General features: G+C 46.5%; 1 protein-coding gene across 1 annotated transcript in view; it reads right to left on the bottom strand.

Moving 5' to 3' along the window:
• ppfia2 (PTPRF interacting protein alpha 2) overlaps positions 1–25043 on the bottom strand; it is a 105196-nt gene that overhangs the window by 25683 nt on the left and 54470 nt on the right. Inside the window, exons 3-5 of the mRNA XM_047022729.1 lie at positions 4862–4963; positions 2577–2741; positions 1226–1300 (exon numbers count right to left, since the gene is read on the bottom strand). Coding sequence (XP_046878685.1) covers positions 1226–1300; positions 2577–2741; positions 4862–4963 — 342 coding nt within the window. The remainder of the gene's footprint in view (positions 1–1225; positions 1301–2576; positions 2742–4861; positions 4964–25043) is intronic.

Here is a 25043-nt window from a genome sequence, read left to right as displayed (position 1 = left end):
ATCACATGTTCCCCTCTCTTGATAAGGTAATCCATCTTACTTAGTCTTGATTCGTCCCTACGTGGGCATATCAGCCTATGACATTGGAGAGGTGAAAGTGGAGGGTGTTTATCGTAGAAAATTAACATGTGTGGGTTTTCTTGTAAAAAGCAGACTTTCTCCCTTCTGGCCGCTTTCCCTGTCTAGCTTTCTCTCTCCCTCTTTCTCTTTTCCTTCGCCCCATTTTTTTGCCACACGTCTTCCTTCTCCCTCCCCTCCAACCCCGACCTCCTCTCATGCTCATTTTCACCTCATCCAAGTTGTGCTTTGATCAGCCAGAACCCCCCTTCCCCCTCCACACACACACAGGGTGTCATTACCTAGCTCAGAAATGGCAAGGAGAAACTCAGGCAAACCATCCTTCCTTCCTGCTCTCCGGGTCTCCTTCAGCCTGCCGTGTGTTCTCCCACCGTCCCTCTCCCCTCTCCATGTGCTCTATCCATCCTGTCTCTCTCGCTTTCATCTTCCGTGCTAATATTCAACATTGATTCTCACTTTATTTCCATCTCTTCAGCTGACTCCCTCTCTGTCAGGCGTGCCTTTTGTCCCCCCCCCCCCCTTGTCTACCCCATGTATCTATCCCTCCCTCCTTCTCCTCCCTCCATCTTCTCCCTCCTTCTCCACCCTCCCCCCCCCCCCCAATCTACCTCTTGGGTGTAGGGCAGGGGAAAAGGGCTGGCATGCCTCCCGTGGTGAGGCAGCCTGAGGGTCTCGCTCAGCTGGAACACGACCATCTGGACTGGCAGACCTGCGCTGGCACAGGCCTGGCAGGAAGAGGGCCGAGAAGGGGGGGGGGGGGGGTGAACCTGCTAATGCCACGAGCACAGCTCTCATCTGTCAATGCCACGCCCCACCCCCCCCCTCCCCGTCATGTGGTGTCGTGTGGCCCTTTTGGGAAGCAGAACAAGTGCACCCTAACCAGGAGATGGCCTCTTGGATCTGACAGTCACAATGTAATTTGATTCCTCCCTTGATGGATGGCTTTTAATTGCTTTTAATCTGCTGTCATGTGTGTAAATAAAGACGTTTCATCACTCCCTTCCTTCATCTAATCTTCTTCATTGATTGACACAGAACACACACACGGGAGAAAAGGATGGGGGATTTTCCACATCAATCCATATCCTTTCAGTTGGAAAGCAGACCAGATGACAGTAATGCAAATGAATGTAAATCCGAATCTCACCTCCTGATTGGCTGCGGTCAGCTCCTCCTCCAAGGCAGAGACCCGCTCTAGCGACACCCGTAGTCTCTCTCTCACCTTGGAGTAAAACAACACAAACATGAATAATGTCAGAGTCTGTCTTTTTTTGCAAACGTCAGTGGTAGAGCATTTGACCCCAGATCAAGACGTCACAGGTTCAAAGTGTCTGCCAAGTGAATACATTACTATGATGAGATTACATGACGTTGGCACACTATGTACAGTATTTAGTGGATGGGTGTATTTCAAGGATGGTCTGTGAGTGTGACAACTTAGGGATGCATTGGCTTTGATAGCCAGCTCTCCCATCATCCCCCTAACATGTCATCCCAGCCCCACCAGACCATGTCAGGCTACCAGATAGAACAGGCCGCTAGTGAGAGACCAGACAGCAGCTCTTGCCTCCTTCCCTCGCCTCCTCCCCTCGCCTCCTTCCCTCGCCTCCTCCCCTCACCTCCTTCCCTTGCTTCCTTCCCCTCGCCTCGTCTCCTCTTCCTCAACAACTCGGCCGTACAATAACACTTTATGTCTCCTTTGAAGCTCCCGCTCAGCTACTGTCCAGGGCCGGGGGCTTTCATCGCTTTTAAAAGCACGCTTTTCTGGAAGGAGAGACCCCCCCCTCCCCCCCCACACACACACGCCAGGTTTTCCCCCTCCCCTCACTTCCACTGAAGGGAATGAAATTCATGACTCCCTCTCTTCCCCTCCCTGTGTTCATGTATTTGTTGCGGTACTGATGGAGCAATTACTCGTGTGGCCGACACGCCATCCTGTGGCCCAATAGGATCGCAGACCTCCGAGGATGCTGAGCCTGGGATTACAGGCTAGCCAGGGCCCTCTGCAGGACGATCCGCCCTCCGACCGACCGACGCAGTGGCGGAAAGCGTCCCATGAATCAAAAGGGCTTTATTCCCCTGAACGGCCCGCCATGCGAGAGGCGTTGTAACTGATGGAGGCTGCTGACGTGGGGGCTGGGTGGATCCCAGGGCGATACGCCACCGAGGGCTAGGGTCGTAAATCAACAGGCTTTGGGGCCAGGGGGAGCAGAGGACGGAGGGAAAGTGGGAGGGGAAGGGGTTTAATGGCAGAACAACGGCTCGAGCAAAAACTGGGAGGCCATTGTGATGACAGTGCCGTCTATCTCCTTGTGCTGTCATCAACCCAAACTGAGCCAGCTCTCTCAGTCAGCCCAGGTCTAAACTGCAATCTGAAATTCTATCCGTCCAGAAAAAATGGGACATCGAATGGAGTAGAAGAGAACCAGTATGATATTCGGATAACTGATTATGTATTCCATAGTTGGGTGCTTGTGTTGTTGCAGCGTGGTCCCCACCTTCTCGTCTAGAGCCTTGTGGTGCTCAAACAGGGACTTCAGGGCTTTCAGGACCTCCACCTCGCTGGACACTCCCGAGGGAGACTGGGCCTGCCGCTTGACCACGGTCATCCGCAGAGAGCGCTCGTGTCTGGAGACCAGGCACTCCAGGTGCTCAAGGAGGAGCTGGAGAGGCAGGGAGGACAGAAGAGCGTTAAGATCACAGTCATTACTGTCGTCATCACCGTCATCGTGGTTGTTATTGTCATCTTCATCAAAGTCATTGTTATGATCCTCATTACAATAACGAGTGATACATTCGGTAACTGCCCTTTCTGTTGGAACTCAATAAAGGTCTTTCTGCCATGTCTCTATCAAAGCTGATAAGCTATTTTGAGCCCTGTACCTGTCAACTGTTCATTTAGGGGGGGCAGAGAACAGTAGGCTCAGAGTGTAATAGCATGAGCCATGAGCAAATCAATTATGGAGCTGGGAACAATAAAGGCACTCTATACAAATTGGAACCCTCTGGACAGCACACAAAGAGATTATGCTAATGTGGTTAGCTAGTCGCTAGGGCTTTCTAGGTGCCGTGCCCAATCAATTGCTGGTGGAATGTGGCCCAAGGACAGAGCGGGAGGGCTGGGGGAGAAGACTTCCTTTGAAATTGGGACGGGATGAGTCGACAATAATGAGAATTGGAGACGGAGACGAGAGAAAGAAGGGAGAGATAGACAGTGAGAGATAAATAGAGAAAGAGAAGGATGGAGAGAGATAGTGAGAAAGATGGAGAGAGAGAGAGATGGAGAAAGAGGGAAGAATATTTATTGATCTTTAGCACACAATGCACAACTACAGAGTAAGGTTTCAAAGTGAGACTGCATAGCTGAGTCTAGTGGCCGGCAACGCCCCCCACTACATATCATGGTGCAATGCTACAATGCTAATGCTAGCCTGGGAAGGAGGATCAAGCAGTTATTATGGTGCTCTCTGCTCTCCTGATGGTTCCCTTTCAGGGCTGTCCTTATGGGAATTAAACACAAGCTAATGATGTGAGAAGAGGCAATAATATCTGCTGTGGAGTCTTCCTGGGCACGGGAACACTGACCTGTATCTTGAGAGCATCGTAAACCACAGTGTCAACGCAAAGCTAAGCTAAGCTTCTACAACTCTGTGACGTCGCCTGCAGCTGGGGTTGGATCATGTGGATGTGTAACACCACCAGATACAGACAGAGTTCAGACTGGGGACGTTATGAAACCAAAGAGACCTACAAAAAAACTAATCACCAATCTCTCGTGTTATGATTCTCAGTCAATTATTATGGTTGTATGGGAGCCATTTCTACATGGCATCTCAGAATGAAATGAGTGGATTATAGATGACACACTAGTTGTTGTGAAATTGTTTTGTACACGTTCAACCCCGTGATTTAAGCCTGTGCTTTACAACTACTACTACTACGACACTACCCGAAAGCAACTACAGGTAGTACACCAGGCAGGTATCTGACGGGGCATAGCTGTCTGACTTTCTAGCCTATACCTGAACTCAGAGAAGAACATGCAGACAGAGTGGTCTTGAAATCAGCTGAAGGGTAGTTGAGAGGGCCTCTGCCATCCGTCCTTGAGTAGATGTCTGAAGGGCTGCCAGTAGACTGTAACCTCCGGTAACAGACAGACACACGCTCACTAGCAAGCTGAGATGCTTACTTTCCGTTTAATCAATCAGAGAACGAACACATTGGCCTCAGCTCTACCTAAGCCGACACCCGGTCAGAATAATAATAAGCAACACTCTCTCTTCGATTGTCTCTCATCCTGTCCTACCTTAAACTGGTTTACAGTCTGCTCACATTTACTTGCAAGTGCCCTAAGCCTGTACACACGGCAAATAAATGTAAATCCACAGTGCCTTACAGCGTTCACTTCTGTTAAAATACACAGCAATCAGTTAATATAGTTGTCCAGCACCCAACTCCACTGATTGCATGTGCATAGCTTTTAAGATTTAATTATGAACTTTAAAACCTCCTCGAGAAAGACTATTAAAAGTCTTGGTGCAGGCCTGTACCCTGCTGAGAATTCAAGGTGATAATGATGAGTGAGAGAGTGAAAATGACTTTCCTTATTCTCCAGACCTCTTCTCTCTCTCCAGTGATGAGACTAGATGGCAATATTGAAACCCCTCCTGGCAGAGCACCCAGACTCATAGATCGGACCTGTGGCAACACATGCTTGTGTGTGTGTTTCTCCGTATCTGAGTGAGTGTGTATCTCTGTGTGTGTGTGTGTGTGTGACCCTCACCCTGGTGTTGTTCCTCTCAGCCTTGAGTTCGGAGATCTCCTCCTCCTTCTCCAGCAGATTCTCCCTGCAGACATTCAGCTCTTTGGTCAGGGCTGCAAACTCCTGTTGGACAACAAAAAGCAGGACGGACCTGGGTCATCTACAGTGCATGTAGAGTTTTACACACATAATACATCTCCACTCTTTCCCAGAATACACACAATACAGACCAAACAACATGCTAGAACATTATCATTCACTGCACATTTAGGAAGAACAGATCTGGCTGGTATGCCAGTGCAAAACAGTCATCCATAGACTGCAATATATCTGTCTGGAGGAGAGCAAGATTATCAGTCACGATGAAAAGGGTTTCTACCCCTCCTCCTCTGTGTACAGAGTCATGGACTGTGATGTATTATGAAACTAAGGGACTGCTTAAACATGACTCCATATCCACTCCAGAGAGAACGCATGGATTCCGTGGGCGTCTCTCTGTATGCAATAATCCACTCATTTCCCCCCGATGATAGATGTTAGATCTCTTCCTTCTGTCCACAGGTTCATCGTGTAGCTAGAGTTTAATACGGGGGCGTTAAGTTCGGCTTCTTCTTTACCACATCTCTTTGGTATGTTTTCAAGAGGTGTTTTCAGAACTATGGGGATTCTGGGAAAGAGTGAAAATGTAGCATGGGGAGAATGAAAAAGGATTGGATGTGCTAATGGTAATCTGTCCACAGAAGCTGTAAGAGGATTGGGCGCTGAACAGCGGTGTGGCGGTGTGGCATGGGGGCTAACCCTGGCGGACTTAAACATGCCTGTCAGCACTAAGCAAAATGAAGAGTGCTGATAGGATCCCATGTAGTGTTAGGGGGCCATGTTACATTACCAGATATGGTACTGGATGGCTCAGAGAGGCTCAGCTATACATCAACAAGAGTGTTGCATGTTTATTATTATGTGCACTTAGGATCAAACCACCGACTCAGCATGTTACAATCCAATCCAAATGTATGCCTTATTGTACTTTACAGTTATGTCTTGCAGTAGAATACAGTCAGGGAAGACAAATATCAAAACCACTGAAGCAGAATAGAAAGGAGAAACTTTGCAACTAGCCAGCTGAGGCTAAACTGCTATCCCCTAGTTTACTTCTCTGTGTGCCAAGAAGCTTTCCTCTCCGTCCCTCCATTTCTCTCTCTCTCTCCTTCCTCCTCCCCATCTCTTCCTCCACCTCCCTCCATTGACTACTTCTCACTCTTTCCCTCCCTGAACTAGCTCTGCATGAGTGGCGATACCCGTCTCTCAGCAGATGGATAATTGACACGAGGACTGAAACCATCCAGAGCCCACAGGCCAGTTCCATCAGGAGGGCAGGCTCCGTAGGTGTCCTCCCTGCGCCCTCATTAGCAGGCAGGGGTAATGGCCTTTGAGGCCTATGGTCCTGCACCATGCCAGTCACTGCTCTGTGCTTGTCCCTGTGCAGCCTGCCGTCTCGATCCGGCCTCTATCATGTTTTTAGTAAACAACCTTCATACGGCCCAGCGCCATATAACAGACATCAAACTTTCAGCCTTGTCATGGTGGTCATAAATCTAAAAGATGGTGGCAGTGGAGTTGCTTTAGCGGTCGCCGGCCAGGTAAAAGGAAATCAAACACCCAAACTGGTTGGTATTGATGCTTTATCTGTGACTTTGAGTGACGGGAGGGCATTCTCTCATTTGAAGGGGAAATGAGAAGTCAAGATCTGCTGTGTGTGTGTGTGCGCGTCTGTGTTTGTGTGGTGTGTGTGTCTTTAACACACAACAGTGTTGTGTTAGGGAACAGAGCAATGAGGTGCAGTACCCCCCCCCCCCCCCCACCGGCCCTGTCGCCGTATGGTCCTTGTGACAGAAACAGTCGTAACTGAAGATGTGGTTCCCAGCACTTGGCTACAGTCAACAGGACGACTTGGAAGTTGAACACTGCTATGGGACAGCTTGGGATTGGGTGTTTGGGTGGTTTGTAGAGGCTTGGTGTCAGGTCCCCAGGGGCTGCTTCACAGCTTAGGGTCTGGATTCCCCAGTGGTTTTAGCGTTATCAGAGCTGGCTGGAGTTCATGGTTGGATACATGGTTGTCAAGATCATTACAGGATGAAGATGACAGCTCAACTCAAAGTCTAAGCCCTCTTAAAGTTATATAATCGATTTTAAAAAGTCCATGGCATCATGGGGTCTGCTCTTTTCCTAATCTTGGTTTTGGGATCGTCAGTGTTCTCAGATAGTGTTAGTCCTGTTGCAACTGGAAACCAGCTGTCTTCCTTCAAATTGCTTCTTCAAAATAAAGTGAGGGAGACAGTACACGTCCGTAGGGTGCAAAAAGGCTTTTTAATAACGACCCCCTATTGGGCATTATGTCACTTCTCAGACTGTTCCGGTACTCACTAAGGAAAGTGAAGTTGTGGGAATCTGAAAACTTACTGTAAATTGCCCCCACAGATCTGAAACCTTTAGTATTTGTGAAGCTCTTCAAACCGATAACCAAGACAAAAATTTGGAAGACATGCTGTAAACGGTCAATAAACCAGAGCGTTGACATGTACTGCATGGTGGGTCTGTGCAAAGGGTTGAGTGTGTTTGCTCGCCTTGTGGTAAGCCCTGCACTGCTACCTCTCTCTCTCTCTTTCTCTCTTTCTCACTCTGTCTCTCTCTCTCTCTCTCTCTCTCTCTCTCTCTCTCTCTCTCTCTCGCTCTCTGTCTCTCTCTTGCTCTCTCTCTCTCTTTATTGCTCTCTGTCTCTTTATTTATATCTCTTTTTCTCACTCACTCTTTCTCTCATCTCACCCTCCTGTCAGTCTCTTTAATTATCACTTCCGTGCCCTGACATAGAGCCAAGGTCTTGAGCCAGGCCCTGACATGGTGTAGCTGGCAGGGAGAGGGAAAACTGCCAGTCTCGGATGGCGTACACAGGCAATTCTACGGAACAAGGAGGGGAAAAGCTTCTAGAAAGCTCCACCTGGTGATTTTTGATGTTCTCTTACAAAGGAACACAGGTGGCAGTATAGATATGAGTCATTCAAGTCACCCACAAGCTATATATAGATGAATTGTGACTCACTGTCACAGACAGGTTTAGCTCCAAAATGATACTGTCAGTTCCCAGATTCTGCAGGTCAGATGTAGGTATTTTGTGGTAATTCACAACTCCTCATGAAACAAACAGCCACAATCTAAATTATCCACAACAAAATAGGTATACCAAATGTTGCATCCCAGCATGGGGTCCCCCTCTCTCTTTACTGGCCCTGTCCCTCTCAGAAACTAGAAACAAAACCATCTTATTTCTTGTGAAGCCCGTGTCCAGACCTTGATTTCAGAAATAACTTCAGTATGAATCCTAGATGAAGGGGATGTTAGATTTAGTGGAGATAAAGGAGAGAAAGGGAAGAGCAACAGAGAGGGTGGGAGCAATAGATGGAAATGGTATATATATATATATATACACAGAGAGAGAGAGGGCGAGGGATAGAGGGTAAGAGAAAGACAGAAAGAGAGAGATGCACATCATCGCGTGATACTCCCCTATCCTTTAACCCTCACAAGGGACCTTACCCATCTGGTGTGACTGCACTACCAAGCCTCATGTAGGGACACACAACTCACACAGGCATGCGAGCACACACACACACACTGAGGCTCTACTGCCAGGATAGGTCACCTCAGGTGTGCTGGGTGTTGAGGAGTCTCTACCCCCCAGGGTCTCTACCCTTAGCACCCAGGGTCTCTACCCCCGGGTTTCTACCCCCCAGGGTCTCTACCCCCCAGGGTCTCTACCCCCCAGGGTCTCTACCCCTATCCCCCAGGGTATGCAGCCCCCAGACACCAGGATGCTACAAGGCCCTGTAAGTGATAATTAGGAGGTGTTAATCAAGAGTGCTTCAGTGCTGTGGAGGTGTGAGTCAGTCTGACAAGCATTGGTACAGCGGGAGCCTTGTCACTCTAAATGAGGTAGAGTGTGTGTGATGTCCTGTGTGTATGCAGTAGTGTATAACAAGGCCGAGAGCTTGCGTGTGACAGTGAGAATATGACCTATAACCTGTTTCAGCCTGTTCTGAAGTACCTCACACAGAATAAGGCTTGTTCTAATTCAGAACAGCTTTCAACTGAACTAGAATCTGATACCGAAAAGACTCTCTCTCTCTGTACATATACTGACTCTCCCACTGAGGCGCTTGGAGGAATACAGAGATGTTCAACAAAGACTCCGCCAGGTGAGAAGGCTTCCTCCTCCCCCAGGGCAACCCTCTCAATCGAAGAGTGGGTGATGAAAAAGAAAGTTATTGCCCGTAACACCCAAGCACTTGCAGAATATCAGAAGACTCCGTTGGGACGAGGAAAAAAAAAAACCCGGCAAGCACGATGAGTGTCTGACCTCCAGATGCCCTCAAACTGTGGACAACAAATGCGCAATAACAAAGTTATAAGTATTCCCAAACACGGCACAACTCTTAATGAGATAGATCAGAGTTGGGACTGAGTGGCAGGCATGGTACCCAGCCCCCCCCCACCCCTCCCCCCGAGGCGTTTAACAACGAGACAGAAACACGCGTCGACATCGCCCGCGTGTCGCCGGGCTCCTGTTTGTGTGCTCTCCAAGACACGCCACATCTCCAGAACGATCTGTCCTCCTCAGGAACTGTACTGCTCTACACGTCGGTTCACAGGAGGCAGCACTGTGTATTCTTTAATATTTCATAGGCCTGGTTATATTTACAGCTGGAGACCAAGGAGAGGGCAGAAGCAGCTCATAAATGCGGGATGATGTGGATTTCCTCACTGTCGATCGATAAGAGTGCTGCATTTGCAACCAATGTACAGGAAGATGGCTGCATAATCTTCCGAGAGTTAAGTAAGACAACACTGTGCAGTATTGTCACTACCCATTACCCATCACTTTTACACATCCCAAAGATATCATGAGCTTGACATGCTACATGTTTCTACAGTAGTGAGGACTGTGTTCATTGCAGGTTAAGGAAACTGCTGGTACAGAAGAGGCACTCCAAGAGTTTCTGGAACAGTCAGGCCTCATCTATGGCCACCTGGATCTGGATTTGGAGCCAGTGAACAAGGCATGCTGAGAGAGCCTAGCACAGAGAGGCCATAGGAGCCAGGGAGGCAGAGAGTGCCTAGCCCAGAGAGGCCCTAGGAGCCAGGGAGCCAGAGAGTGCCTAGCCCAGAGAGGCCCTAGGAGCCAGGGAGCCAGAGAGTGCCTAGCCCAGAGAGGCCCTAGGAGCCAGAGAGTGCCTAGCCCTGAGAGGCCCTAGGAGCCAGGGAGCCAGAGCGTGCCTAGCTCAGAGAGGCCCTAGGAGCCAGGGAGCCAGAGAGTGCCTAGCTCAGAGAGGCCCTAGGAGCCAGGGAGCCAGAGAGTGCCTAGCCCACAGAGGAGTGCTGGGGGCCGGAGAGAGCCTGGCAGTGATTCACAGCAGGATGATGTTCAGCCCAGCAAGCAGACTCATTTCCACAGCCTTAAATATTCACGAAGGTCATCTGGAGAGCATTTCCTTCCAGCCATCGAGCTTCAGTGATCCATGGCCTTGGAGATATATTATATGGGTATGGTGCGGATGGAAGCCATGAATGCACTTCAGTTGTGACTGTTTAACACTATGTCTCTGTAGCAGAAACGGTTTGACTAGTGCACAAGCAGGTGGCCACACACATGGACACAGAAAGGGTCCATAAGATCAGTTTTAATTCTGCTCACCGTAGTTAGAAAGCAAATACTATTCTGTAACAATACACACATTGAGCGAAGCTAATTCACTACAGTAGTCATCTACTACTTAATTAACGCTTCTTGAAGACACAAAACTCACAAAACAAAGCCATTGGCCTGTGGATATCATCATACTTTCAGCTCTTTGATTTACTCACTTCAGGGATTCAAAATGTGACCACTTGAGCTGCAATAAAAATGTTCTACCAATCAGCTGTATTCACCCATTCTTTCAACAGCTATACAATACAATATCCTGTCTCACACATGCCTAATGACAACTTCCTGAGGGGAATCAGTAGGGAAAAATCTACTCAGCCCCGGTTAATTATTCACAATTAACCAATGACTCACAATTAATCTGTAAAAAAAAAAAAACACTGAAGTCGCTCAGCTATGTAATGCATTGATTTGAACGTGATAAGACTTGAAATAGGATACTGTGTGAATTTAAATACCATGACCCGACGTCTGATGTCAATTTGCAATAAATCAATAAAATAAAAAAATACACCTACACACATACAATTTCCCAGTGTCTGCACCATCATCAGCCAAAAGCAGGTCAAAGGTGTGTGTGTGTGTGTGCGCATGAAACATGATTTACAATGACCTTTGGTTGCTGAGCCAGGAGGGGCAGTGGAGAGGCCCCTGGGGGCCCCAGATCATAAATCTGAGAGAAGAAATTACAGCAGGGCAGATTTACCACCCTTCACGTCCCTAATAACCACATTTAACCCTCTCAGTAAAAAGCAGCGAAAGTTTTCCCCCAACCCCCCCCCCCCCCCCCCCCCCCCCCCCCCCCCCCCCCCCACCGCCATCCTGAAACGTCCAAGCCCAAGCCTCCAGACCATGTCTAGTGGGAGGAATTGTTAAGGGGTCTGGCTGAACAAAGCCACCCGCACTTGGGGCTCTTCACTTGGGTCTAAGGGGCTCATCCATGCAGCATCCAGGAAGCAGAGGATGAGCACGGAGGCAATTCAGGGAGCCGTGATAGAGGACATGCCTCCTACCATGTTTTTTAATCTAACCTGCCCGTCTCTGAAGGACTGACATGACTGGTGATGATTTCATATTCAACGCTCTTCACTCTCCCTCTCTGTCTCCCTATCTCGCTCCCTCTCTTCGGCTTTCCTTCAGTTTCTCTCTTTCTCCCTCTCCCAGAGGTAGGTCTCTCCACTCCTCCCCCTTCCCCTCCCTTCCCCTCCCTCCCCCTCCCTCAATCCTGTTTCTCTGGGAGACATACAGGCTGGGAGATACCCATTACTGTAGGAGTAGACAGGAATGAACCACACTGTCAGCAATGCAGAGGAGATGCCCGATCGCCTTTCACAACAGACAGACCAGCATAGAGACACGATGTGCGTGTGGGATTCATGTAACTGTGCATGTGTGTGTGTCTGGGCACGGTCAGTGCAAGAGAAGCCACAGGGCCCTGTTTAAAATGAAGCAGCAAGCCTCCAATGGGAGACTGAAAATGAGAACTCCAGAGACAATCCGAAAACGCATTCGCACTCAAAATCCAATACGTTGAGAAAACGCCTATTTCTACCCAGCTGTCTGAATTGTATGCATCGCAAAGCTGCTCTATGCATCGAAAACAGGTCAGAGCCTGAAAGAACAAAGAACAAACAAATCATGTCTACATGGGCTCTTACCTGGCCACAGCTGTATATTTGAGTGGGAATCGAAACGTCCCTTTGCCCCTCTGTGGTAATGTGTGTCACATTCTTCTCATGTGTAACCAATAGGAGGAACGAGGAAGAAGCCTTGCATATGGCTGCAGTCGAGAACAAAACAACCAAACAAGCGTGGCTGGAAATGTCAGGCCATTTATCATTCATTACTAATGGAGAGACAAAGCACTGTGGCGCGACAAACAGCTAGGGGCCACAGCTTTCAAAGGATTGTAAATAGGGTCCTGTAGCCGCAGCCTAGTGTGGATGACTACCTGTCATCCACCTTGTATGCAGCCAGAGGTAGAGAAGAGGGTGATTTCCATGGATGAGAGCTCCTCGGTCACTCATCCGCACCTTAGCCATCCAACGTTTGGCAGTCTGGAGGGGATGAGGTTAGGTTTACATCCACCCAGAGAATTGTGGAGAAGGCTGGAGGATTTCTGTCTGGGATTCTGTGTCGCTGTCTCTGTAGGAAGACCCCTCTGAGAAGGAGTTAGACAGCTGTGGTCTCTCCTGTGTTCTCTCCTTCTCTCTCTCTTTTCCCCTGTATTTATCTGCTTTTCTCTCTTGTCCTTCACCCCCCCCCCTCGAACAGCTCGAGCTGTTCTCTGCAGTAAGTGTGTTCTCGTGTCCTATGGAGGCCTGCACAGGGCTGCCAGTTTAATACAATTTTAACACATCGGGCACAGGGTGTATTCCTTGATGGAAACCCAGCTTGGCGTGGCAGAGCGGTATACCCCTGGTGCCAGCCGGTGCAAGGCGGAGATACGAGGCAATGTTAGATTGCGCTCCACATCCCCTGAGGTAACACCTTCCTCCATGGGGCAGAGGAAGAAAAAAAATGAGAGAAATCTTCTCTAGATTGAGATAAATCTGTTCCACAAACAGGCCTCCGAAACAGCCAGGGCATCGCCAGGCTGTAATAACAGGAGAGACAGGACAGCAAAAAATGAGGGATCAATCAGCCGTCTGATTGACGCTGTGGCCGTGCAGAATACCACGACGACAGACACGCTCTGGAATAACGCCACGCTCCCAGAATTCATCACGCAAGTTGTGAGATTTGAGTGGTGATTGGAGAGTATTGATAAGCCCATCACCTTGCTTACAAAGATAAACAACAAAGCGCATCCGAGTCCAGAACTCTCTGGAATAATCAGGTGAAGTTTGGACTGATAGGCATCTGGCATTTCCTTCTCGGCCACCGCTGAAGACACTTCAAAAACGACTCAGCTCTGAATTGAAGAGTGAAATGATATCAAACACATTACCATGTTTACCTTTACAGCTCATGCTTTCTCCTTTACATGCTTGTTTCCCTCACAACCGCATTCATCTAACCTTTAACGGAGGCTGGAGAGACACTCCCTCTGGGCTGCTCAGACTCCACATCAGAGTGCCAATTCCCTTTCTCGATGCGGACGTCGGGCCATTTGTCTGGCAGAGGCAGCACACATGAAAGAGGTGATTTGTACTCTGTTAACCTTTGACCCGTTCCCTCTCTCCTGTTCTGCCTCCGCAGTTCTGGCTCAGGTGTTTTGTTCTGAAAGGCGCCGGCGAAAACCCTATCTCTCCGCCTCCGCCAGGTTTGGACCCAGCGGTCGGAGGTATACCGTTTTTTTATCACACCCAGCGTAGAAAAAAAGAAACCCTGAAAGCTGAGATTACATTTAAGAATCTTCACACGTTAGGAGCTGAGAAATGTGTCACTGAAAAGTGATGGTTATAGACATTCGGAACGTAAACTGCCACCTTAAAAAGAAGAAAAGTACGAAAATTGATTATTTTCGAAGGAGGTTGTCTCCACAGGGAGAGGATGTGTTATGATGTAGCTGTATTGAGAAACACTCCCAGTTGAAGACAGTGTGATCAGAGTCTTGGACAGGATTTATCGAAGTTCTCAACATCAAACCAGTCATCCAAAAACCAGAACAAAACCAGTCATTCATGGTCTTTTTTTAACAGCTGATGATGCAGCAATCAGTACACTTGGGACACATAAGAGACGCGCCAAAACTAGGAACCGGAAAAGACACAATCCAATCTATAAAAGCTCTAAACTTTATATGTAGTCATCCCCAATGATAAAGCTCGAACATAAAATTGACTACCAAGCAACATCTAGTAATGTCAAGGGCCGTTCTCCTCACACATGTGCACCATGAAAACCCATAAAGAAATGTTTACTGCCAGTGCATGACACCAGGGGGAACATTCTCCTGACTAATCACTGCTTGGAGAGACATCAAGGTGATCATGTAATTGGAAACAGCTATTTATCCATTCATTACAGACATAAAATGATCATATGCAGCATTACGAGCTATCTGTTCACCCACGAATACACTAATAAAGTGAAATGGCTTGTAGGTATCAAACTATGAATTAACCGTATCTGCTTTTTGCCAGGGCAGTAGAAGGCCATGAGAAGAGAGTGCATTGTGCACAGGAAATGCAGATAATTTAATAAGTGACCTATCAGAATGTAGCACTTCCAAGTAATAGTTCTGTGAATAAACTACTTGTGCAATTATCTAAATGAATGAGTCAAGGTGAGTATTACATGCAAACACATTTAGATTTCTGATTTTCTATATATATATATATATATATATATATATATATATATATATATATATATATATATATATATATATAACTTAATCTTTGCAAACCTAATCTTATCACACATGGAGACTGGAGTCATTTTGGTGTCAAACCTGCAAACATGCAACAAGTGGTCATTATCATAACATTGTGGTTTACACAGCCTTGCCTGTCCCTTATCCCTCCTCTTGTCTTGTCTTTGTGGTGTGTGTGTGTGTGTGCGCGCGTGTGTGTGTGTGCGTGTGTGTGTGTGTGCATGCACATTACTGCTGTCTTTGTGCTCGGGGCCTTATCTCCATCGTCCAGCCTCTTCTCCTGTAGATTCTAGCAGACACTTGACTGGGCTCTGCATCACAAGATTCCTACATGAATTATATGTGGCTCAAACTAGATAAATAGTAGTGCTTTGTGGCAGGAGATAGTATCAGGGTATTCCCTGTGGGGCGTTGATGAGGTATAAGGCCTGCTGGGCTGTGTCTGCTGTGCTGTCCAGTCTGGCAGATCATGCTTGGACGGCAGGCTTTTAAAGGTCAGTTTGTTTGGCTGAACAGGCAGGTTTGCCAGTTCATATTATTTCTCCGCAATATATTACTGTGACTTTAACTGAGGATGGAATGATGAAATACTGAAAGATAAACATGGGATGCGCAAACACACAAACATGGACCGACAGGCAGACCCCCCCCCCCCCACACACACACACACACACACACACACAAAGTCAAACAGCCTCTGGCGCTGTTCAAAGTGAATTAGCGCTGCAGGGCTGTGAATCCCTGGCCTTTTCTAGAAGGTCTGGAGGACTGAGGCAGCCACCTGGGACACAGGAAGCATCCAGAGCTCTCAACATGATCCATGACAACTACCACCCTGGATTAACAGAAAACTACCATATTAGTTTGTATTCTTCTTTGCATTTAAAACAGATACATACTTGACTACAACATGCAGAATCAAAAACTCTCAGAAACCTGTGTTGAGGAATGACCAAACGGTCAGTCTGCATTTATATTTCTGTTTTATATGCTACGGTTAAAAGATAAGAGTGCTTACAGTGAGAATAATCCTGTTCATTTGATGCGTGAGCTATACTGTATGTGTATTAAGAGCTGGGGAAAGGACGTGGTGGGGACTAGTGGGCTTGAATAGCTACAAGCCACGCCCCGTCACCTTTAACATTATTGTACATTTACATTTCAGCTCTGCAGTGTTCAACAAGCTGCCCTACACATCCTGTGTATTCAACGTTCTTCTTTACCTCTGCACTCACACATAAACATGCATACACACAGGTATTCAGGCGGTGCGGGTAGACCATTGTGGTGCAGTGTCTGGATTAGCTCACCACAGAGTAGCTGCACCTGCTCAGTTAGCATGGCTGTTCAGCACACAGTCCCAGACACAAGCATGCACACAAACACATAAACACACACACACACACACACAATACCAGGGGGAAAAAGCACTCTTAGCTTTCTGCAGTATATCTTTTCTTGATGGGTCTTTTTTTAGGTGGCTAAGCCCTTCAGTGCCACACACTGACACTGAGCCACAGAACCCAGGAAGGGCCAGGGAGAGAGACAGGGGGAGGAGAGAAATACCACTAAAGCTGCTGTATTTCAAATAACAGTCACAGAAACGATATATTTAGCATTCCGTTTTTTACTTTGCTCATCATTATTTGCCAGTTATCTTAGGCCTGCTTCAAAAGAACAAAATATTGAGGTCACTGTCAGCCATTTGTGCATCTTTTGCAACAGATTGACATTCCTCTTGAATGGTGGCTTGGACCGTGAGGGAAGGTGGAGGGTTTGACAGGCAGACTGGGGAATTTCAGATGTCAGGAATCTCTGCTGTGTGTCGAAGCAACCTGGGATACAATCCCTCATTTTCTCCCCTCTCCTTTTCTCTACACCTCTTCCTCCCCTCTCCCATCTTTTATGCATCCTATCGTATTTTATCTCTACATTTCCTGGTCTTCCTTCGTTCCAGCTCTCCACTTTTCTCTATATCTATCCTCTCTCTCACTCCATCTCTGTGCTCAGACCAGACCGGCGAGACTTCTATACCTCCTTGAAATGCGCCCGGTACTCACACTGTGCAGCCCAGTGCGATGACACCAGTAAACAGGACACAGTGGACCTGAGTGTGGCAACACTCTGCAGCCCTGGACTGAGACCATCCCCTCTCTAGGGGCCTCCTGGTGACTGTGGGAGGGTCATGTGAAGGTGAACACTAGGACAGGGACCGCTCATGAGCTGCAGCCTGTGAAGAAGGCTGTTATCAAGCTGCAGAACTGTAATGAACCCTGACAGGGCTTGAAAAACACCTCTATTATGGATGACACTGAAGCCTGTATATAGGGCCCGGATGCACAACACAAACATATTACTGTACTGTACATAAAACACAAGAGATGATTTCACTGGAAAAGAGTGAAATCTAAAGAATTTGGAGCATCACAAGCATTCCATTGTCCAGATGACACTGTCCTTCTGTATATTTGATCAATAAAAACACTTTGTCGTGTGCTGTAACATTTGGAAACAAATTCATATTGTGAGGTACTAAGATCTTATTGCACAGACACAGCATACTGGGTTCCAGTTCCAGAACCGATCAGGAACATTCCGCACACTCAGCACTGAGCTTCATTTATACAGGAAGGTCCTCTTTCACTCAGTCTTCACATTGTTCTTATCGCTGTTGTTTACACTATTGAGGCTTGCAGAGGAGGGCTGGCATTTGTAGTCAAACACACACACACACACGCACACACAATCATACAGACACACACCCTGCACACATCTCCCTGTCTCTTTCTCTATCTCTGTGTCTCTCTCTCTCTGTTGCACACACACTCTGACCTTTATACCCTAACTTAATTTCATACCCTCAAAAAATCTAAACACAAATCTAGTTTGGAGTACATTATTATTAAATAAATGTCCATAAAGGACCCATGTGAGATGTATTAACGTGTTGTCGTCATGACCAGAGAGATGACTGAATGGGAGGACATTGATGGCACGTGCAGGGTTTGGAGGGGCACATTTGGGTCAGGGATGGTTGGCTGACATCCCAGTGCCAGTCAGCTCCATGCTGTTCTCTGGGCTGTGGGTTGCCAGGTTTGTGGCTCTATTGTGGTGGTGGCCTTGGGTTGCCAGGTTTGTAGCCTAAGGTTCCCATGGTGTGATGGGGTGAGCTCCAACAGCTGTACAACCCTGATGTGTCAATGGAACAAACAAAGGTTGGTTCAAAATGGCGTGTATGCAAGCTCATGATCAAATGAGCCTCCCCAATCAAAGTCCTACTTCTAATAAGCAAATCAATCCGTAATTACTCAAAGCAAAGGACTGCCAGACGCTATCATCATTATACATTTGTAAATAATGACTTGACAACAGACCCTACTGTATTCCAATCAAAGCTACCAGAAGAAGAAGCTTTCAAGCAAAGAGCAGTTTCCTTTTGAGCCGTCAATTTGTATTGTTGAGACTGCTAATGACTATAATGCGTCGCAGCCTGAGGCACAATGATAAGGCTTTTGATTGATTTCACAAAGCCGTTACAGTTTGTCTGTCTTACATAGAGGACATCAGTAGGGTTGCTTGTTCTTTCACAATGACACAGTTTTGAAATGTTTATATTTAGTTAAGATTAGTGCTCCATAGTGAATTTGCAACATCAAGTTATTTTATAACAGGAAATGAGATATTGTAACAATCTTAAACAACTTAGGCTAAAACTCTTAGGACACCACTGTGAAACTAACGTAACCATCATTGTGGAGTGTATATTAGACTGTATGTTCCCTTATAGAAAGGCAATCAATAATTCAAAGGTGTACATCCCTTGAAGTGGAAATCTATACAGTTCACCCGCCACCACTACATAAAAACAGGGGTGCAAAAAAAAAGAAAGAGGCTGTGACATAGACATCAAACGTAGCATGTTTTTATCCTTGGAATTGAAAACCTTGTAGAATTCTCCCTTACAAATAACTTTCACCCACAGAGTACAGAAAGTAATTATCCAGTGAGATGGAATGTGTAAATGGCTGCTTTGTCACAGCAGCAATTTGGATTTACAAGCTGAGGTTTGTCTCTTGCATTAATCTGATATGTTGTTTTTCTGACTTTACACACACACACAATCTCCCGGTGTCAGTAGCATCATTGCCCCCCCCCCCCCCCCCCCCCACACACACTACTGGCTGCAGGCGATAATACTGCTGACAGATCTAACACTGTGAGCACTGACATGGTTACAAGATTTAGTCACCTTCAACAAAGACGATGACCACACTCACCTCTCTGTGGCCTGAAACCAAACCCCTGTACTGTTGACCCATAGCATCTCAGGTCGTGTAAAACTGTAATACTATGACAGACCAGGGTAATGAAAACCAGTGGCACAATATTGGACACTAGACTATAAGCTGAGAGCTATATTAAATATCAGTGTAAAGCAGCTTAAAAGCTGCAGGTTCTGACAACCTTGGTCTAGTGAAGTGAATACAAAGGCCCTGTGGGGGTCAAGGAAACGCTCCCACTTAAACTGTTGAGCTAAATTGTTAATGAGTTCTTTGGCTCTGGCACACTGAGAGAGGTGTGTCTTTCCTCGTCCTGCGTAATATGTGTGTACGTGCACGAGAGCGTGCATGTTTGTATGTGTGTGCGCGCGCGTGTGTGTGTGTGCACTCTGTGAATCGGTGCATGCTAATCATGAGAGCCTGTGTGAGTGTATCCATGTGCACGTGTCAGCTGACACCCATGGGAGCACTTCTACAACAGGAGCTCAGGAAGCAGGTCTATGCTAATCAGCTAGCGTGATGTACCATAGGCTGGCTACGCTAACTCGACAGGGAATCCTAGCCAACAAAAGCCTATTTATATCTCTCCACTGCTTGTCCCTTTCATTAATGCCTGTGTTGGCTCCCCCTGACAAAGTCCTTAATTCAAACTAGTGGCTCTCTAAGCACCCAGGCACATGGTGAGCCAGTGGTATATAACCTTTTGATGAATGGGAGGGGAAAGACAAGATTGACTTCAGCAAGCCAAAATGACTTTGACCTACAATACAAGCGTCTAGCGCTGGAATCCATGATGCAATCGCAAAGCCTAAACACACTCCAGCGGTTGCAAATGTAATGTTTTTGTGACTTTCTAAATTCCGATGACTGTGACAGTTAAGTGACTCATATGACAACTGTACTGCTGTATGAGGGACTGACAATGTACAAATTATTGGAGTATTGCATATTTAATATAGATAGATTTTACATGCACAATTCAGATACCTAAATAATGGATTGCTACAATATCCAATACGTATTTGGAGGAGAATTCTACAGTAGGTTTCAAAGAGAGTCAATAATTACTACAAGCTTCTGGCTGACAGCTTTGTAGTATCTCTTATAGTTAATCTGTTGTACAATCTCTCAACATAATTGTGAGGCTCAAGGTGATCTCTCCTATACTGCTCCAACCTACATTCTGCTCCCTAGCAGCAACATCATCACCTTGGAAACCAGCATTCTTCTAGTGCCGAGCGTCTTGTTACCATAGTAAACCATGTGACCTCTTCTCCCTTCACCCCCTATGTAATGATACTGTGTGTCCTCCGGTGCAGAAAGCAAAACAGATTAAACCTTTCACGGACAGTCTGTGTTGGTGGGGATCTTGCTGGAGGCTCAGTGCTGTGACACTGGCACCCCAGAAGGGTGTTGGCTCACGGCTCTCTGGGTGAAATAGAAGTGTTTCAGTCGTTGTGACCAGGGATCCTGCATGATGCTCATCCTGTGAATCTGAGAGCAGTTGGTCTGAAATAGCAGCTATGAAAAGAGACTGGTTTCAGGTAGACCAGATCCCCTGTTGGAGAGCTAAATTCAATGTTCAGAATCATTTCCAGTTTTTTGTCTCGATTTCACCTTTCTTTTCCACAGAATCCAACATAATTTGATGCTGAATGTGTGGACACAAAGGCAAGAGGGCAATGCATCAAGCTTTATAGTGACACCTTGCAGGAGGTAAACGTTAACAAAATTGCCTTTTAGAATACAAAACATGCTGATTCTCCAGTAACACTGCATCAAGCGCTACCACGCAAGCGCTTGTGTTCCTGCAGTGCTACAGATGTGCATCCATTTTGCGCTGCCAAACTAATTATTTAACTTCAAGCATCACATTTGTTTGTTTCCATGGAGACAGGCTTCTTTATAAGCCACCCACGTAAAAAAAATAAGTCACATTCCACATTTCCAAAACTACAATACATCTTCATTCAACATTAACAAGGTCAGTACTTGTACATTAAATGTGCCTTAATAACAGTACGTGTGAGAGGAGAGCAATAATTTGATTTGAAAACACAGAAAATGTAAAGAGGTTGACAGAGTAAAGCAACACACACACACACACAAACAGAATTGTTCCCAGATATTGAAATAAGACATGTCAGCCTAGGGGACACATTCTGTTTGAATAATGCATGTTATATCTGAATAGCCCCCGTCTAAAAATCCCTGGCTGAGTTGAGCCCACCCATATTCAGCCTTCACTTGTGGGAGTTGGAGCTTGGCTTCACTTGTGGGAGTTGGAGCTTGGCTCGCAGGGTTAGGGTTAGAACAACAACACTGAGGGTGTATCACGTGCAGTACTGTAAATGTACTTCAACACTGAGGGTGTATCACGTGCAGTACTGTAAATGTACTTCAACACTGAGGGTGTATCACGTGCAGTACTGTAAATGTACTTCAACACTGAGGGTGTATCACGTGCAGTACTGTAAATGTACTTCAACACTGAGGGTGTATCACGTGCAGTACTGTAAATGTACTTCAACACTGAGGGTGTATCACGTGCAGTACTGTAAATGTACTTCAACACTGAGGGTGTATCACGTGCAGTACTGTAAATGTACTTCAACACTGAGGGTGTATCACGTGCAGTACTGTAAATGTACTTCAACACTGAGGGTGTATCACGTGCAGTACTGTAAATGTACTTCAACACTGAGGGTGTATCACGTGCAGTACTGTAAATGTACTTCAACACTGAGGGTGTATCACGTGCAGTACTGTAAATGTACTTCAACACTGAGGGTGTATCACGTGCAGTACTGTAAATGTACTTCAACACTGAGGGTGTATCACGTGCAGTACTGTAAATGTACTTCAACACTGAGGGTGTATCACGTGCAGTACTGTAAATGTACTTCAACACTGAGGGTGTATCACGTGCAGTACTGTAAATGTACTTCAACACTGAGGGTGTATCACGTGCAGTACTGTAAATGTACTTCATTGGTTTCGTCTGAATCTACAACGGCCAACGCATATGAACTGATGCTGTAATCATGCTCGGAAATCATGACATGAGTCAAAGACGAATCTTGCAGCATGAGAAGGGTTGAAAAACCAGTCAGCAAGGTCAGATGAAGGAAGGGGGAAGATGGAAGAAAGGCAAGGATGACATGAAAGAAAGGGAGGACCACACACCTATTCCCTGGGGGTAGGGGGGTGGTTTCACTGGGAAAGTCCTGAGTTTGCCTCTTCAATGCAAGATCAAACCCAACATGACAATTCCTCCAAAAGGGACCAGCACAATACTTGGGAGCCAATGATATTCATGCTGAGAACACATTGCATTGATCACTTCCCTTGACTTTCACATGGTGTGTGTGTGTGTGTGTGTGTGTGTGTGTGTGTGTGTGTGTGTGCAGGTGTGAGTATATGTGTGAGTGTGTATATGCTGTTGGTGCTTCACAAAGGTTAGTATTGATTGTGTTGGGATAATAAAAGCCACAGGATCAATAGTGAGTCAAAACTGATCACATTTGACCCCCACAAAGAAGCGATTGGATCTGGACCCAAACACAGATATTCATTATTGGGGTATCACATCTGTCAATTGAAATGCTTTTGTCCATCTAAGCTAATTATGTAAAACCTGAAAGCTGTAGTGCAAAGGGTTTAGTGGTCGCAGGGCTTGTGTCAATGTTCCTTCACCGTTCAAACAGGATGGTAGAGGTCAACATCAGCCTCAAGGCTTGCTCTGAGGAGACAGGGGCGAGGGCACGTGTGTGTGTGTGTGGGTGGGGGGGGGGGAGGGAGGGAGGTAGTGGGGGGGTCATCTCTGTGGAGAAATGTCATGTATCAAGCCAATGTCTGTCAGTTTACTACGAGGGCGTTTCGACCATAGTCTAAACTCTGCAGTGTATAATTAGGAAATAGTGATGACATTTGGAATAGAATAATCATTTTATAAGCTGCCAAATTATGTACTGTCTTTATAATCATATTGTCAAAAATGTCACGATTTCCTGTTTATGTTGTCTGTTCAGTACCCAACAAAGACAAATCCCATTCTGTTCTTTATACAGTTGTGTTGTTTTACAGTAGATAGTTACATTGGATGCCTACAGATGTGTCCTGATCTCTATCCAGTTGTTGATTGTTGTTGACCTGTTGCAGTGCTATTGGAAGTCTGGACAGGAAGGCAGCGTGTACTCTATAGATGGTTATATGGATGAACAGAGGAGTGACATTCCATTTACACTTTGTTATGAATCTAGCAGCTAAAAGACAGAGTTAATCTCTTGCTAATTTAACAGCAGTGTGATGGACAAAAATCACCGGCCAGTATCCCTATTTATTTTCTCTAACCAAAGTCCATTCATTTTAAACATATTTTCAAAGAGATGGTCAAGGAAAACTGAAACTGAAACGGCATCAATTCTATACTAGACACTCTGCGTGACAAGTGCAACCTCTCCAGTGTGAAACACAAGGTTTCATAGAAAGTGTTTGAAGAGACACTACCTGATAAGGGTATACCAACAGCCTGTTTGAGTGAGGAAGTGGCTAAACACCCATGATGACTCACACAGTGCATTATGGAAATCCAATTCATTAATTCAATTCAAATTCAATTCTGTTTCAATTCTTTTCAAGCCTCCACTCGGCTCTTTTTCTGCAATATGTAATGAGTGAGGGATGAGTCACTTAGAGGCTTTCCTAAAACGCATAATTATAGTTGTGATAATTCCATGGACGACATTCAGAAAAGCTGCATACAAATGGGCTTTGAACCAAACTATTCAAGTCCTGCAGTGTTGACCTCAGCTAAATAACAGCCGCACTGCTACTTGGTGATCCTTCGTTTACACAGTCCTCACATGGTCACGCCAGGATGCTGCAGCATTGCTAGCAAGGCCCTCATGTACACTGTGGTTTTGAGTGGGGCTCATGTCAACCACTTTGGTAAGACTCTAACCTATTGTTTGAACCACGGGCAAGTCCATCCATCAGACCAGCACCCCTGCCTCCTGCAATTAGCTGCGTGTTCAGTGACAGATTGCAGGCCTCTCAGATTGCTCCCCCCCCCCCCCCCCTCCACATGGCCTTGCAGACACTGTATAGCCCCCCCATTTAGTCTCAACTGACAGTGATCCATTAACGCTGCATTCTGTATAGAACCTGCATCCTATATGAGTAGCGTATACAGAAACAGACAGAACGTCTGCTAGCAAAACTTCTGCCTCTTGATGTAGTGGGTTCAAATTGCTGTTGTGTACGCTCTGGCAGCATGTCTCCATTTCAAATCGATATCTGGTGTCTCAGCATGGAGCGGACATGAAGACATCGATCCGGTCTGTCTCGTCTCATCTGCATGTTTCCGTGACAGTGCCTGTGTCGGGGAATGAAGTAATCACACCAAGGACAGTGTGAAGTCTCTGATGTCGCCCGGGGTGGTCGCGGGCACGGCGTGTCATTGGTGGACTCCAGAGCATTGTTTATTTGTGTCTGTCTCCGTGGCCCGCCACTGTCGCTGGAGTGCTGTGGGTGACTTTGAGAGAGTGTACACACACACAGCAGGGGGACTCCCTGGGTGCTTACTCCCCAGACGATAGCTGGGGCCTCAGAGACTGTGGCTGCTGTGTGTGTGTGTGTGTCTTATCTAACCAACAGAAGAGAGAAGAGGAAGCCAAACCCAGAGCAGACATCAAAGACATGAGAGACAGACTTCAGTGCTGCACAGCTGACGGATAGAATATCCACCAAACTCGAGGTTTAGCCAGTGGACAGACAAGCCACACACTGAAACACTAAATCCACGATAGCCCCACTACTTTCTCAGAACTGTCTCCAGATAAG

Source organism: Hypomesus transpacificus, chromosome 7, assembly GCF_021917145.1.
Source record: "Hypomesus transpacificus isolate Combined female chromosome 7, fHypTra1, whole genome shotgun sequence".
Taxonomy (NCBI): Eukaryota; Metazoa; Chordata; class Actinopteri; order Osmeriformes; family Osmeridae; genus Hypomesus; species Hypomesus transpacificus.
The sequence above is the reverse complement of the archived record's forward strand: the minus strand, read 5'-3'. Positions and strand labels throughout refer to the sequence as shown.